The sequence below is a fragment of the Mesoplodon bidens genome (genome assembly GCF_964165515.1).
Source record: "Mesoplodon bidens genome assembly, chromosome: 4".
NCBI lineage: Eukaryota > Metazoa > Chordata > Mammalia > Artiodactyla > Ziphiidae > Mesoplodon > Mesoplodon bidens.
In genome coordinates, this window is record NC_138160.1 from 162,790,606 (window position 1) to 162,807,880 (window position 17,275).

Here is a 17,275-nt window from a genome sequence, read left to right on the forward strand (position 1 = left end):
TAAAACCAAGTAAATGTCAGAAACTGACCAGTACTAGAAAGTAAAACAAAAGAAGGGAAGGGGCTAGAGATTGATGGAGGGGTGGTCTCTAGATGGGTGGACCCACGAAGGCCTCCGCAGGCAAGCGACCTGAATGAAGGAAGGGAGTGAGTCTAGAGGAGTTCTCAGGAGCATAATGCGTGGATGGTTTGCAGAGTCGTGAGGAAGAATGGAGTGAATGAAGAGAAAGTGGTGGGGATTGTGTTGGAGATGTAGATAAGGGCCCCACGGTAAGGACTTTCTAATCTTTCTAAGTGAGATAAGAAGCTTTGGAACCTCCCTTGCCCATGATGATCCCCAGCATGGCCATTACCACCATATCCAATACCACGCCATCACTACAGCCTATCAGTACCCGCTGACACCAACACTGCAGTGTACCTTCCCTACTCCTTTGACGGCATCTGAGCCTCATGGCCCTCATCCCTGCCATCGTGATAACATCATCAGCACCACCCCTCCCCATCACATGACCACCCTGAGCACTGCTCTGTGAGTCACTCAGAGCGGGGTGCTCTGAAGGGAGGCTAGTAGGATTCAGAAACAACCCAGCCATTGCCATCACAGATATTAAGAGCCTAGGAGGCAGGCTCCTGTCCCTTTTCCAGGCTAAGAAATCATTTATTATAGCCCAGTAATCACGATGCTGCTTTCATTGCACTCACCTACTCTCTCTGGCCCCCGACACAGAGAAAAGAGAGAAGGCAGGTAGAAATATGCATGGACTTGGTCTTGTTTCCTTCCACCGCAGGCTGATTCATCGGTTTCCCTTGAGTAGGAGGGCCTGCATTAAAGAGGTTAAGTGTCTGCTTGCTCCTTTTATGTTAAAAATAAACATCCCCGTGAAACAGTGGCATTGGTACGCTTTACCCTCAGATCTTAGGAAGCCAACTTCCCATCTCCCTGGAAATCCAAACCAAACAAGATTTCCTCCTGGTACAGTTCCAGAAGTAGAAACCAACATAATGCGTCAGCCCTAAGCACATACTCCTTCCCTCCCTTTGGCAGCATTCCTGCTGGAGGAGCTGTATAAATATAGGCCTTAATATTTAAACCTCGGGCCATTAATCTCCTGGTCTCCCTGCTTCTCCAGCTCACTCTCCATGCCCCCCCAATTCATTTTTAAAGCCCAGCTTGATTATGCGGCCAGATAGTAATTTCAGTGAAAAATGACAAGTTCTGTCAGTGCCCCAACCTATATCTCTTACATGATTTAAGTGACTGCTCTAATTTTTTGTGAAGTCCAGGTAATTTAGAGTGTGACTATGCTTTACTGTCCTTTCTCCATCCCACTGGAGTTGCCACGATCTGTGCATTCAAAATTCATAAGATCTTCTCCGTCACGACCTGGGAAGTAAATTTCATTTTTGATCACTTCTGATGCTATTGATATTTACTATGATGCCCTTTTTTACCCCCCCCCCAAGGGGGATGGTGGTAGGAAAGAGAGACCACTTGACTAACAGAACTTCAGAAATCCAGACTGAAGCGCAAGGGCTTTGGAGAAGTAGGGTCCCTGGTGAAAACAGAATTTAAAACCCTAAGGGTGAACTCCTCCTAGGTATACGTGACCAGTTTATCTCTAATATCTCACAGAAAAAAGTTTTCCCTTAGCTATGAGTGAGCCGCATCCTCTTCTTATCTCCAATGACAAAAAGAAAAATAAAATTTCCTTGATTGAATGGCTTGATTGAATGTTGAATGGCTTTGTCCCTGAAGAGGATGAACTTCTAGCTGTCAGCTTAGTGTAAAAAAAGTACTTCCAGGTGAACACTAGTACCAAGATAGAGACGCCATCTGTAGGGAGGGTAGCAGACGTTTGAGAGGATGCCCCAGTCTTACAGGGTTGGTTAACCGAGAGCGCTGACACTTGAAGGTCAAACCTTCAAAGGTATTGAGTTCTTTCCCTCCCACGTTCTAAGGGAGAGCAATATTCCACAAGTTCCACCAGTTCCTAGTGTCTCACGCTTATAATCCCTGCTTGACCCTCGTTGGCACTGGAATTTACCACCTCTCTTCTGAACTGCCTGCAAAGGCCCCTTCTTCTCCGCCATCCAGTTTATCAAGCCCCAGGGGACTGGGGTAGGTTTGAGACTGACCAGATTCTGAAATACTGGTCTAAAGTATGACTCAGAAACCACCTGCCTGGGAATCCTCTGGAGATTTGTTACGTATGCAGATTTCTAATCCCAGTTCTCCAGAGGGCCAAATCAGACCCTCTGTGGGTGCATTTTCATAAACACCCTAGTGAGGTTTGAGAATCACTGGTCATCGAGGGCGACCCAAACACCAGGAGTCAGCTCTGGGGACACCTGATGTGGAGTGGGAGGAGTCAGGCGTGGAGATGGGTGGGCACCGAAGCCTTCCCCAGTCTACCTTCCTGTCCAGGGCCACCACCACCTTCTGCACCCATCACGGTGAAATGGAAGGGAGAGGAGATGCCAACTCTGTACCCAAATCTCTGTGTCCAGTCACTTGTGGCTACAGGTCCTTTACCTGTGGCTGCTGTTCCCTTCCTGCAGAATGAAGAACTAAGATGAAGCGACCACCAGGGTCAGTTCCCAGCTAAACTACCATTTCTCCATTTTCCACTCCCCAGCGTCTCCAAATCACGAGACATCTCACCTTGTCCTTAGAGACGGGTGCATCCAGAAGTCTAGCTCTGAACTCAAAATGAATTTGTCCTGACAAGGCTAAAGCAGAGGGCTTCCCCACTGGTCACAGAACCTCCTCTGACATGGTAGAGGGCCAAGGACCTTGAAGGGACATCACATTAAAAATGTCAGGAAAAAAAAATAAACCAAAAAAATAAACAAATGAGGCTTTCTCACTAGTCTGATCCGAGCACCGACCCTGCACGCTTGCCTGAAATGCCTTGCTAGGCAGCCAGGCTGAGGGCGAGGCGAGCAAGATTAGGATAATCCAGAGCATTTGCTTGTTAAGACCCTTATGCAAAAGCAGAGCTCTGAAGAAAAGGCCAGTGTAAGCTGACTAGTTTGCGAGCACAATCTGTGGATTTGTTAGAGGCGATCCCGCCTGCTAAAGGGATAAGCTCAACAGCTGTGCCTAAGAAACCTTAACCTGTAGAGTATCTTTCAACTCGCAGGTCTTGGAAACAAGGAGGGAAGGGAGCAGAGAACTAGGCAAAGGTTGTCGGGTGGCCCTTTGGAAGGATAGTAGAGGAGGAGAGAAACAGGCAGAAGGACTGAGCTTAAGAGGCTGTGGGGCTGGGGCGTCTGGCCTCGCTGGAGGCAATTGCTAAGGAATCTGCTTAGATGTTCTTGCTTCTCAATATTCCCTTCCCTCCTCCTTGTTGACCCTCCAAGACCCCCGCTCTCCCTCTTCTCCACAAAAACAAAGACCCATTGATTTCTTTTGGTAAAGAAAAGGAACCAGAGAGGTTCATTGTAGCTGGAAATTGGAGCATCTCCCCTTCCAGGGACAGGAGCCCCGAGGCTGTCCCTGAGCTAATAACTCCTAAAGAGAAGTCTCCCTCCTCAGGAAAGTGTTGTTAGCGAGACAGGTGCTCAGAAGACCCTGGGGTGCTGCAGAGTGAGAGGCCTCTGGGTCAGGGAGATTCCTCTGCGCCAGCGAGGCCAGGTTAGCTGCCTTCTAACACACAGGAGCCTTCTCGCTCACATTATCCCAAAGCCCTGATCATCATCGCCCTGGGCTTGCTCTCATCTGAGGAGGACTGCCAGCAACAAGCCCACATCTCAAAGCCATCCCATGAGAATCTCATGATGTCTTTACATCACCCAGCCTGGAAGATGCACTGAACCAGACAGAGACTTAAGTCACTGCTCAAAACCTCCATTCAGGTCAGGAAGGAAAAGTCACTGGGGAGGTGAAATGACTCAGGACTTCTGGGGAGAAAAATAAGCATTTGCCAAGGTATGAGGCAAGAAAGTGAGGCTTACAGGATCCTTGGGCTGTGTTTGGGCAAGGCCAGCTTTTGCTTTGTTTATGCTATAATTGCTTGGTTGTGAGACCTACGATGAGACCCTAATCTAACTGGCTTCCATTTCCCACCTGCAAAGTGAAGGCTCACGTGTGCATGGCCCTATGTCAAAGTCAAGGTGCCATGAGTGAGCATTCTTTGAAAGCCAAGAAGAGTGATACAAATACAGTGCATTTTATCATGCGGCAGTTGAACTGAATGATCCTCAAGCCCCTGCTCGCACACTATGAATAAATAAACTGATTAAGTGATGAATTCATCCTCACCATTTTGCATACCTGAAATGCTTGTGGACACACTTTAGGAATGGCCATAGCACACCTTGAGCTATGTTCTCAGAGTCTCTGGTTAATTTTTCAGAGACATCAGCAAGAATCAGATCTCGGACATCGCTCCAGATGCCTTCCAGGGTCTGAAATCGCTCACATCTCTGTAAGTGGGGAACAAAGCACGTAGGGTGTGGGTGGGAGCATGGGTGAGGGGGGCATCCATATTTTTCAGGGGGTGTTTATCAAGGTTTTATGTTCCCTTACACACTTGTGGCAACCTGGTAAAAGAAACAAATATTTCTTCAGGGGAAATTGATCTTGGGGAATATTTCTACAACCCCCAATGCATTCTTTTGATTGATTAAGTGCCCAGCAGCCTTCCTGGTTATTGGCTTCTAATTCAAATGCATCTTCTCCTCTAACCGCACTCCCATCCCACATGCCTAGGCAGTGCTGTCCGGGTAAGTGGAGGGAGAGAGTCATAATGTATGATTATTAACATGTGCCCATTTTACCCGTGCATGTGACCTTGTCAAGGAAGGAGCTCATTTTCTTCCTCTGATTTGAGGCCTTTTTCTCCAGACCAACCTCATGGCTATTGTCCTGAGAAAGCATCAACCCCATCCTATAAGCCTTGCTTTTCTTTGATTTTTAAACCCTAAAGCAGCCTAGTGGATGGAACCAAAGCTATGCCCACCAGGGTCTCAGAGACCCTCAGGGGCAGGGAAGTACAGAGCTTTGTCCTGATTTCTGCCAGTGACTCGCCCTGTGTGCATTCCCTCACAGGCAAAACGGGGACGATGACACCTTTCCTGCCTGACACACATTCATGATTACAGTCACAACAATCATTGGCAGTACTTATTGAGCACCTACTGTGTACCTGGTACTATTCTAGGAGGCTTGCAAGTTTCACCCTCACCATGACCTAAAATATAGGATCTATCCTCTTCTGTCTTTAATGGTTGGAGAAATTGGGTGATCTAAGCTCCACACAGACAGAGGTTTTTATTTCTTTTGATCCTGGCTGAATCTCTGGCACCTCACACAGTACCTGGCACGTAGTTATCGTGCCAAAAAAAATGTGTTGAATAAACAAATGTAACTTATCCAAAGTCCATGGTAACAAGCGAGAGAGGCAGGATTTAGACCCAAGCAGTCTGATTCCAGAACCGTGCTCTTGATCCCCATGCTATGCTGCCCTCCTGAGATAACATAAAGAGTCTAAGGTACAGCAAAGGTATCGTCAGTTGATATTTTTTATATTATTTGGTGACCTGCCCACCCGGGCAAGAGTGAGGATGCTCAGAGGCAAGCTGTCCATGCTTTGTCTCTCTGTGCGACCGGTTTGTTTAATGGATAAGTGGGCAGGTAACAAGACACACATTCTTCCCCCACCTGGCCCTCTCCCACTGGGAAGGGGCTAAAGACAGGGAAGTCTCTTGATTCAGTTGTTGCCTGCTGCTGGCGGAGTAAAGTAGTTTCATGTATTGGGTAGAACATCTGGCTGGGATATCAAAGACAGGATTGTGTGTGAGATTAGTGTCTGCTTTTATTGCGCTGAAGATCACAGAGGAGAAGGGAGAGTGGCCATCTGCCACCGCGATCCTATCCCTGTCCCCACCCACCTGTTCCCCTTGTCTGCTGTCCCTCTGCTGGGATCTGGGACAGTCTGAGGACAGTGAGACACTTCCTGTCTTGCAGGAAAAGAAATTCAAAATCTGGTTGCCAAACAGGAAATTGGCATGCCACTAGCCAATTCTGAAATATATCAGGTCATTGTTTAAGTGAAGTGCCTCTCACCCCCAATGCATGCATTTATCCATTCAGTAGATGCCTACTGTGTATTGAGTAGCCTTATAGGCACTGAGAATGTGGCAGTGAACTGGACAGACAAGACCCTTGACCTCATGGAGCTTTGAATACCAACACACCCAATCCAAAGTCAGGAATGGCCAGCGTAAAGAGCAGGAAAGCCTTTACCCCAGACCTGTTCATTCTTTTTTTTTGGCTGCGCTGGGCCTTTGCTGCTGCACGCGGGCTTTCTCTAGTTGCGGTGAGCGGGGGCTACTCTTCGTCGCGGTGCGTGGGCTTCTCATTGTGGTGGCCTCCCTTGTGGCGGAGCACGGGTTCTAGGTGCACGGGCTTCAGTAGTTGTGTCATGTAGGCTCAGTAGTTGTGGCTCGCGGGCTCTAGAGCGCAGGCTCAGTAGTTGTGGCGCATGGGCTTAGTTGCTCTGCAGCATGGGGGATCTTCCCGGACCAGGGCTCGAACCCATGTCCCCTGCAGTGGCAGGCGGATTCTTAACCACTGCGCCACCAGGAAAGCCCAGAGCTGTTCATTCTTTCAACAGATATTTATTGTGTTAGATCCTATTCAGATTTCAACTCTAGGGACCCAGCCATGAGCAAGCCACATGATGTCACCACACACAGAACCTATACTCAAGGGGGCCGGTGCGGGAGGCACAGAAAATGTTTAAAATAAATAAATGTATAAGTAATATAATATGACGTAATGAAAAGGGATGAAGAAATAAAAATAGAGTGACAGGTGGTAGAAAATGTTGACTAAGCTATTCAAGAGAAGCTTCCCAAGGACGAGGCATTTGAGCCCAGACCTGAAAGGTGGGAAGGAAAGTCAAGGAAAGATCTGGGGATAAAGCCAGACAGGTCTACACCCAGGTGCCCCGAGGTGGACCCACAGCCCACGTCAGGCTGCCAGAGAGTGGTTTTGACCCACTGAGGCTTAGAGACGCCCCATATGGACACGTGATTTGAGGAGCCCCTCTCCCCCACCAGCCCCGTTGTCCCTCCGGCTTCTGCTACACTGGAGGTTCTAACATCAGCGAACAGACAGTGACACGACTGCATTTGACACAGTGAACAGTGGGACATTAATAATATGAATCACAAATGCAGGCCTGAGCCATTGTGCTGACTTTTATTTAGTCATTAGTTTGTTGAAACATTCATGAAACACACCCGCAAGCTGAAGGGGACGCTCACTCTTCACTCCTGGTGGCGTCTGGAAAATGGGGAGTTGGGTTTATCACTCCCATTGACCGTTTCCTCACCCTAATGTTCGGCCTCCTTGATGACACATCATAGCCTGGATTTGCAATCTGAGCGGGGGTCGAATCCTGCGTTCATTCAAGGCACTCCAGAGCTTGAGAGGGAATTTTTTTTTTTAATTCTTCTAAGCTATGTTCCCTCCATCTCGGAGGAGGCTGGACCCAAGAGACAGCAAAGTCTGTGCCATGGATGAGAGCAGAGAGAGGCCAGCAGTGTCTTCGGGGGAGGCAGACCCAGTACACTTCTTCCCCAAGCCTTACAGGTCACCAGAGACCAGCCCTTGAATAGGACACCCAGTGTGAGGGACTCTGTAGGCTGGAAGAGAGAAGGGTAAAAGAATTCTGAGTTCCTTGGCTCTTGGAGCTCAGAGGATAGGAAAAAAGGCTATAATGTAGAAGCTGGTGGTACCACGACAACAATTCCTTGCTCCCTAGTTTTTCCTAAGAGCCGGTCCTTGACTCAGCAGTCCCTGAGCCATCTGGATAGGACCCCAGATACCCAAAGCCCTGTCTAGATGGATGATTAAAGGACTCAGCTCAGGAATTCCTAGGATGCAACAGGATATTAAAAGGAAACATTCTATAGGCTGGGTTCAGCCTGATCAATACCCATTGAAGACAAGAAAACACAGGGCCGGCCAGCTTCCCACACATCTTATTTATTGCTGGGGTGTGAGTCATATTAGCAGCTCTGGGAGACACCACAAAGGGATTGCGTCTTCCTATTGTGGATGATTTATTGAGCTGGGCTGCCCAGGGGTAGAACAGGATGGAGCCCATTTCTCCTTGCCTCCCGGACAGCCTGCCCCTGCAGCCCCCAGTGGCACTAGCCCACTGTCTCACTGGTGGGGAGAAGCTGAGGCAGGCTGGGGAAGCCAGTGCTCTGAGATGCCCCCCAGAGTGGGCCAAGCTGGTGGCCTCCTACTTGAAGGAGTTCCAGTGGCCTCTCATCCGCAGTGACCACTGTCCTCTCTGCTCTTTTCCAGGGTGCTCTATGGGAACAAGATCACCGAGATTGCCAAGGGATTGTTTGACGGGCTGGTGTCCCTACAGCTGCTGTGAGTAGGAACTTTGTCACTAATCGTGTCTCTGGAACTGTTTGCAGGCTCTTTCCTGCAAACTTTGAGCCATGCTCTGTAGAGTTCTTCCTTTGACTTTATGCCCATTAAAAGGAAAAAAAAAATTTTTTTTTGAGCTGTCCACCCCGTACCTCCATCACCTCTTCTTGGTGGAAGGAGAGCCAGGAAGTTGGCAGAGGAAGGCTAAGGTCAATGTAAACGAGCTAGATGATACAGCTCGGGAGCCTGGCCCAGGTATGAATCACTAACCTCAGGCTTGTGGGGCTAGAAATTAAGCCAGAGGTGAATCCTACAAAGGGAAGCATGGGGCAGGGGTGTGCTCAGAGTTTAGGGATCTAAAATATTCATACACCGTATTCCAATACGAAAGCTGAAACAGAGCTGCCGGTAGACAGGAGACCTTGAAGAAGTGTAGGGGTGGGACAGTGAAATAATTAGAGAAGAACATGATCAGTCACCGGTGTGACTCCATCTGGGTAAGATATGGCTAAGATGGGAAGCGTTTATTTAATTTAAAGGAAGATTTGTTGCCTCAAATTTTAAGCTCTGGGATTATTTATTTGCATGTATTTCATTGTGGTCATTTGAGCTTAAATGTTTGAAGAAGATAAATGAACTCTGATGTGGAGAGGCCAGGAAAGGAATTCAGCTCATCCTGTATTTTAAGATTTTATGATTGGGGGAGAATTATCTCTGGTTTGTGATCAGGTAGCCATAGTATCTACACGCATGTACTATGGGTGTGGGGAGTGTGTGTGCGTGTGTGTGTGTGCGTGTGTGCACATGCATGTCCATGTCTGCTCAGGGACCATCACGATTCCTATTGGTATTAGGAATCGATCTTGAGTATCCTGTGAACAATGGAAGATACCAAGTTTCAGAGGGGTAAATGACTTGCCCTCAGTCACACAGCAAAATAGGTGTGGTCCTGTGGCTCAGAAGCCTCCCAGACCTCTGAAGAGCACAAGATGTATGTTCCCAGAGGCGTGCATCTGAGTACAGATGGATGTGTGTGCGTGTGCATGCACATTTGTATGCGTGCCATTGTAAAATCACCTCCAAGTCACAGGCAGGAAGGAACGGGCCTGGGGCCTCCCTGCTCCCGTGGGCAGTTAACTCTGGGTGAGTATCACCATTTTGAGCAGAGGGAGTTGAGTAGCTGGGAATACAGACAAAGCATCGCCCCTTCTCTCGAGACCAAGGGTTGACACAACTCAGGCCACCTCACTTTCCAGAAAGAACCAGCAACTGTAGCCATCATTGGGCTTTGACCTGCTGTTGAGCAGTTAGAAAGCAGGTCCTGATTAGATCTAATTTAGCGTTCAGCCCACGGTAGATTGGATTTCTCCTTGTTAGACTGGAGACATTCTGATAAGAAGGCTCTGATTAGAATACCCTGCTAGTCTGGGAAATTTCCTGTCCTTTGACTCGAAGACTTTTTGCAAGAGGTTTGTGTTTTTTTCTTCTCTCTCCGTCTCTCAAGTTATGGGTGCATCACAAAGCCAAGCTGTCTCTGCCACCCAAAATTATCTTGGATGTTTCCTTTCTGGCGCTTGTCATGATGCTACCGGGAGTAAAGCAGGTGCATTGTAGTTGGTTGTCCTGGCTGCCCATCTCCCCTTTCCCTGTTTCTCTAAACCTTTCAGCTATTCCACCACACTTGCCCAGCCTGTTCTGTACCCAGCCCTCCTGGGTCATTCTCTTGCCCTGTTTATTCGGGCAGATGGCCAATGCTGATAGGAGAATGTCTCAGTCTTCAGAGTTTCTCAGAGGCTGCAACTAATGGGTCTCCATGGACAAGCTTCAGCAGTCCTGGGAAGGACCCCCAAGCCCCTATCCTCTTGGTGTCAGCCTCACAAGAGTCACCTCCTTTAGTTGGACTTCCAAAATCTTCAGGGCTTCCAGGACAGCCTCTCACCCAGCTGGTATGGAAACCTGTCCCACGCACCCTGGGACAAATCCTACTGCTCTTTTGCTGATAAGTTTCTGTGATAAGTTGTCTCAGTGTAGTTAGAAGGTTAGGAAGCTCTTTCTTATACTAAACCTCAGTAATGGCTTCTGGGAAACTCAGAAAAGGCTATTCTCACATTCTTCAAGTGTTTGAAAATAGCTAGTATGTCTCCCTGTAATTAATCCTAAACAGGTTCAGTTCCTGCAGACTTTCATTGTATAAACACACATTTATTATTAGTAACAACCCTTTTGATCTTCGGGGGACGCAAGGGAGCCTGTCAGTTTCCTTCCTTAAAACAGGCTACTGGGACAGGAGTCAGGTGCCCAGTAGGGCAAGAAGTGTGTTTAGAGACTCCCTCCTAAACTGCAGAGAACTGAAATTTCCCACATAGAGACATCTCAGAATCCAAGGTTAGGACCAGACATGCCACTGGGCATGCGCGCCCAACTCTGATCACCCGAGAAGTGACCTGTCCCCTTCTCCCAGGCTCCATCCTTGCCCTTCCTCACCAGAAACAAAGTGAAAGCTTAGCTATTCGCCGTTCCCCTGCCCACCCTGGCTCCTGGGTTTCTAGGATGTGAGTGGAGATGATGATCCTGAGTGCAGCCAGCCAGAGTGCCCCCAGATATGTCACCTTGCAGCTCAGGGGTCAATCCTACCCAAGGCAAGGAAAGCAAGCAGTCAGCGTGTCTCTGGAGCCATCACTTTCCCCTCTGATGGGTAGCAGTGAGCTGCGCCATTACAGCTCCCCCGGGGGATCTGCACATGCAGTTAGTGCTCATTGATTGCATGGGATGCATGGAAGAGGGATTCAAGTGGGGCAGGCAGTCATTTGAGGTGGAAGCTTTCATGTAAATGCTGGCTCCGGTCAATGTTAAACCTGCTCCAGGAGGTCTTAACCAAACCAGACTGTCTTAGGGCTGGAATAAGTTAAGACAGCCCGGCACCTGTTGTTTGATTTTCTTGGAAGGCAGACAAGACCACTGGAGCATCTTGGAGTTTTCCAAGCAACATGCCAGTTACAGGGCAGTGAGCAAAACTCCGCTCCCTATAGCGCACTTTCCCTCACCAGCTGTTTTGCAAGTACAACTACTGCTGATGATGATAACAGCTACCATTTATTGAATACTTAATATGTTCCAGAACCTGTGCTAAGCAATTTCATGTACATCATCTCATCTAACCTTTACAACCATGCTAAGAGAAAGGTATTGTTCAGAGGCCCATTTTATAGATGTAGAAACTGAGCAACTGATGGGTTAAGTAACTTGGCCATTGTCTCTCAGCATGTAAGTGATGGAACATTGGAACCCAAGCAGTCTGAATCTGGAGTCCACACCAGAGATACCTGCTTCTGACCCAGTCATGGGCCAATCTGCAGAGCTAGTTTTGTGATACACGAAACAAGAATTCCTCGCTGGCTCAAGCCAAGGAGGGAGTACTATGGAACTGATAAGTTCCTCTTGTTAAGCCTCAGTCTAAATCACAGACCCCTGTGTCCCATGGAACTTCCTCTGGTTGACTGTCCTCACCCCACTAAAGTCTGAGCTGAGCCCTGTAAGAGGGCAATCAAGAAGCTGCTTGTTCTTGGGCTTCACTGGTGGCACAGTGGTTGAGGGTCCGCCTGCCGATGCAGGGGACACGGGTTCGTGCCCCGGTCCGGGAAGATCCCACATACCACGGAGCGGCTGGGCCCGTGAGCCATGGCCACTGAGCCTGCGCGTCCGGAGCCTGTGCTCCACAACGGGAGAGGCCACAACAGTGAGAGGCCCGTGTACCACAAAAAATAAAAAAAGAAGCTGCTTGTTCTTAAAGACTGGGGTTGAGGTGAGATGATGAGAATTCTCCCCAACAGTAGAAGCAGACTTCCTTTGTGATGCATTTTTGAGGGAGGAATTCTTCCCTCTCTTGTGTACCTGGAACTTCCTAAGGAAAGCTCTTGAGGGGACTTAAATTCTGGAATCATTCCATGCTTTGGTCATTGAGTGAATGGTTTATCCCTTTTAAAGGACTGATTAGTAACCAGGTAGCAGTCAGATAGGCAAGTTCTACCCTAGTAGATGTTGGGGAGGGAAGGGGCAAGCCAGGTCACACTAGGTGAGGCCCTTGATCTCCTGAGAGCAGGTGGTGGCCGCTTCATCCGGTCTCTCAGAAGCTCAGCTTCCCTCTGATTACCTTAGGAGGTCCCCGTTGCTTGCACCCTCTTCCTCGTGCCCTCCTACATCTGTGGATTCAAAGGAGGTCCTATTTTTCAGACAGGCCACCCTGTTGCTTCACTTCAGTTTGAGTCACCATGACAACCCACAGCCCATGACCAGCAGTGCAGTGATTATCAGGAGAGAAGAAAGCGTCACCATTGACCCCAGGGACTTGGAGGGCTCCTCTTGTTTCTTTGTGTGAGTGTTTAGCATGGCGTGGCCCAGAGCACCTATTCATAGGCTCAGAGAAGATTCTGGGCGGGGTCAGAAGTCCTTGACCTCGTGGCACCAGATGTCACCAGGTTCTTCCCCATGTCCAGCCTCAGGAGGTTGCCAAAGGTCAAAAGAAATCCCCCATATTTCATATGGGAAAGATAATAGCATGTTTGTTCTAAGGCAAGAGAGTGGTCCTTATTACAATTAGTAGATAAAGAATTTCAGGGTGGCAGAGGGTTCATTCTAAAGAAATTTTTTTAAAAGAGAAAGATACAATAATGAGAGGGGTTAACTTTAAATCCTGCAGCTTAATCAGGGGTCCAGAATGGCTCCCCTAATTGGCATCCTCACTAATAGTTAATGCCAGTGCTTAATAGTGGGAAATACTTGCAGGGATACACAGAGAACTTTTTTTGATAACAGAGAGCCTTTGTAACCCATTCCTGAAAAATGATTCCCCTACAGGAGGAGCCAGAGAAAGGGTTATGCCATGGGGTTGTTGATACATCTTTTCCTTCCTATGGATGCATCTGAGTGTTTATGAAACAGAAACTGACCTGTCCCCCCCCACCCCCCGCCAGTGTCACTTTAAGAAAAGGAGGCTCCATGAAGTCCGCCAGTGTCACTTTAAGAAAAGGAGGCTCCATGAAGTCCCCCCGCCTGGCGGGAGCCTGGGCCCATCTTCCTATCCCATGGTCTTTCCCGGAAGGGCTTCACTTACTCTGCAGGAAGGGGCTGCTCCGCTCTTTCTTGACACGTTTTCTGATTTGGAAAATGCTTTTGGTGTTTGCAGACAAACACCGTATAAGTAGGAGGAGTAGCCTTAAACCGCTGTCTTCCGCAGACACGTGGGCAGATGTGGAGAATATAAATATCACCCAAATGAGAGCTCGGGGCCACTGAATCAATATGTGAACCACTGGCGTTACCTAGGTGATTTTGATGTAATTTATCATTAAACCTGATTCCAGATGTTTGTGTTTTCCAAACCTTGCGGCAAAGGCTGTGAGCTCAGGGGAATCTTCTTGGAGGAGGAGATGTGGGCAAGGGCAGTAGCTAAAAGTGGGGCCTCCTCTGCCCCTGTAGCCAGAGACGGGAGCCAATAAAGAGTAAGAACAGCTGCTACAAAGTGAACCCCAACCATGTGGCCTCTTTAGGGAGACTGGGTGTGGGGGTCCTTTTCACAGGTCAAGGTGGACCTCACTTCCCTCCTGTGGCCCCTCTCCCCCCTATTACCTGGACCCTGAGTGAATGAGGCTGCAAGCTGCTACAAGCGATGAGAGCACCTGGGACTTTTCTGGCCAGGCCAGGCCCGGTGCCCCAGCAGGACTGGAATCAGAAGAGCCCTCCTTAGGCCAGACTGAGGACTCGTGCTATTCATTCCCCCTCCCCCTGCCCCACGCTCCCGCTCTGAGGCTCCCAATGGCTTCTGTTTCCTGCCTTGCTTTTTCTGAAGGCCAACAGCTCCTGGAAAGGATTATCTCTCCGCCGCATCGTTAGGTTGGTTAGTCGATGGGCTGAGTGCTAATACCTCTTGACATGGAACATATGTGGAAGCTGAAAGGGCTCGGTGAAGGGGAGGGCGGAAAGAGTGCCTCGGAGAGCTATAACCCTTAGACGTAAGTTTAGAAGGTGATGTATGTGTACTCGCTCTCTGTAATTTCCTCTGGCAGGAGCGTGCGTGGCTCTTTGCTTTCGTCTTATTGTAGAATCATCACTAAGTCAATGGGAGTGGCTACAAAAACCTACTTCTACCTCCTTCCACAAGTTTCGGGCGCTTCCCACAGTCCCTTCATAGGCATGGGAGTGGGAGCAAAGGCTTTTTTTTTTTTTTTTTTTTTTTTGCGGTACGCGGGCCTCTCACTGTTGTGGCCTCTCCCGTTGCGGAGCACAGGCTCCGGACGCGCAGGCTCAGCGGCCACGGCTCACGGGCCCAGCCGCTCCGCGGCATGTGGGATCTTCCTGGACCGGGACACGAACCCGTGTCCCCTGCATCAGCAGGCGGACTCTCAACCACTGCGCCACCAGGGAAGCCCGGAGCAAAGGCTTTTGAACTAAGATAGCATGGATCCAAATCTCAACCTACCACTTACTAGTTGTGCAACTTTGGTCAAAAGTACTCAAGCTTTTTGAGTCCCAGGGGTCTCATCATCTGTCAGATGGAGATTCCATAAGTTAATATATATAAGGAGCTGCGTGAGTGCCTGGCCACACATAGCGCTTATTACCTGTTAGGTCATGTGGTACCAGCTGTTCAACCTGGCCTGATCATCTCAGCCCCACCCCCGCCCAACTACCATCTCTCTTTTGTTTCTATGACCTCCACGTTTCCTTTGGGAGGTGGGTCTGGGAGCGGGTGGCCCCGCAAGATGGTTGGATCTGCTTCTGGGGAAATATTGATGAACACAGTACATCTCCAACCCCTCCCCCCTCGCTGGATCCAATAACGGATCAAGCTGAGATCTAGTTGGGGGCATCAAAATTTGGAGTTTGAGTACCAGGCAGCCTCTTGAATGAGGCGAGCTGGAGCATCCCATCTTGCATAAGGGATGCTGTTATCTCTGCTTCATCGCTGTCCCCTGGTCTGCCTTGAGTGAGAGTTCAGGGTGAGGGGAGTACATAGCCAAACATACTAGCTCCTAAATCAGCATTTAGTCAATGATGCGTGAAGGTTGAGATCCTGCTTTGCACAGGTGCAGGCCACTCAGTGAAGAGCCTGCCACGGGGCCAATGGCAGTTTAGTGAGCATTTCAAAGAGCAGTCCCGTCGCAGCAGCTTGGTGCTGGGTTCTCCCTAAGAGTCAGCAGGACTCCTGATGCCTCTACACAACCAAGAGGCAAGCAGTCTTCCGGACCCAACCAGACGTCCACCTGAAGTGTGCCCAGGTGCATTCCGAAGCTAGTGAAAACAGCCACTCCCCAGAAACAGGCAACACCTTCCACCAGGCGCAGGAATGAGAAGATGGATTTTACATGGTGGATGAGAGAGGAACTTTGGAGTCGTTCAGGCTGGAAGTTCACTGGGCAGCCTTGGTTAAATCCATCACCACTCTGACCCTCAGTTTCCTCATCAGCAAAATGAGGACACTCATAGTGCTGCTGTGAGGGTGAAAGAAAATACTACATGGAAAGTGCTTTGGAAACCCTTTGACACAGGGCTGCACACAGAGCTGTGGTCTCTGGCGATGCTGCTGCATTATTATTAATTCACACAGCAGTTACACCACTGCTTCTCAAAGGGGAATGAACTGGGACAGATCAAGCAGCCTTGATGGAGGAAGAGGCAGAATCAATCCGTCCAGTGAAAGAGGGAGAAGGCCTATGTTCAGAACTTCTTACAGAATTGCTGAACCCCATTTCAAATAGTTGTTTACTCTCTGTTTGCTCCATCATAGGGTGGTTTTTCTTTATTTTTATTTTTAGGGTGTTTTTTTAAATTAATTTTTATTGGACTATGGTTGCTTTACAATGTTGTGTTAGCTCCTACCGTATAGCAAAATGAATCAGGCATACACATACGTATATCCCCTCCCTTCTGGACTTCCCTCCCATTTAGGTTACCACAGTGCATTAGGTAGAGTTCCCTGTGCTATACAGTATGTTCCCATCAGTTGTCTATTTTATGCATAGTAACAAAAATGTGTATGTGTCAGTCCCAGTCTCCCAATTCCTCCCACCCCACCCCTTTCCCCCTTGGTATCCATACATTTGTTCTCTACCTCTGTGTCTCTATTTCTGCTTTGCAGATAAGATCATCTATACCATTTTTCTAGATTCCACATATATGCGTTATTATACAATATTTGCTTTTCTCTTTCTGACTTACTTCACTCTGTATGACACTCTCTAGGTCCATCCACGTCTCTACAAATGATTAGGATGTTGTTTGTTTGTTTCATTCCCCTGCAACTCTTGTCCATGTACCAGAGAGCTCAGAGATCCTTTCATGGAAGCCAGACCCAGTTGAGTAGCTGCCAACCTTCCTCCCAAAGGATAGAGGACAGAAAGACAGGCTGTTAGATGTCGCCTGTGCTGGAGATCAGTGAGGCTGTCCTAGGCATCTAAATCTGGATAAGCAGCTTAATTTTATCTCTCCCTGCACCGATGCATCTTGCCTTAGGGAGCCAAGCATCCTGGGAGAGAATAAGTGATGGGGAGACTCTGCCCTTTTGTGTTTCCTTTTGCTCCTGCTTATGCGCTATCTTTGCCTCAAAATTGTGCCAGCCTGGGTTGTTTTGATGCCTTACATCTTTGCGATAACATCTCATGCTGAGAGATCTAGGAGCAATAGGGAACAAGAAAGTGGGCAGAAAAAGAAGCCTCGATAGTTCTGATGAGTGAGAAGGGTTGCCAGAGTGGCCTGCAGTTTAGATACCCTTTCAAGGCAGATCAGAGTTGCATTCCTCTGTCCCCGTAGCCATCCGCCTTATCCAGTGTCTGGCATTCCCCAGAACCAAGTACAGCAATTGGGCTCATGAATCTACACT

The 17,275-nt window shown here is 48.6% G+C and overlaps 1 protein-coding gene across 1 annotated transcript in view; it reads left to right on the forward strand.

Annotated features, from left to right (window-relative positions):
* SLIT3 (slit guidance ligand 3) overlaps nt 1-17,275 on the forward strand; it is a 624,276-nt gene that overhangs the window by 498,537 nt on the left and 108,464 nt on the right. Inside the window, exons 11-12 of the mRNA XM_081232840.1 lie at nt 4,361-4,432; nt 8,329-8,400. Of these exons, the coding sequence (XP_081088966.1) occupies nt 4,361-4,432; nt 8,329-8,400 (144 nt within the window). The remainder of the gene's footprint in view (nt 1-4,360; nt 4,433-8,328; nt 8,401-17,275) is intronic.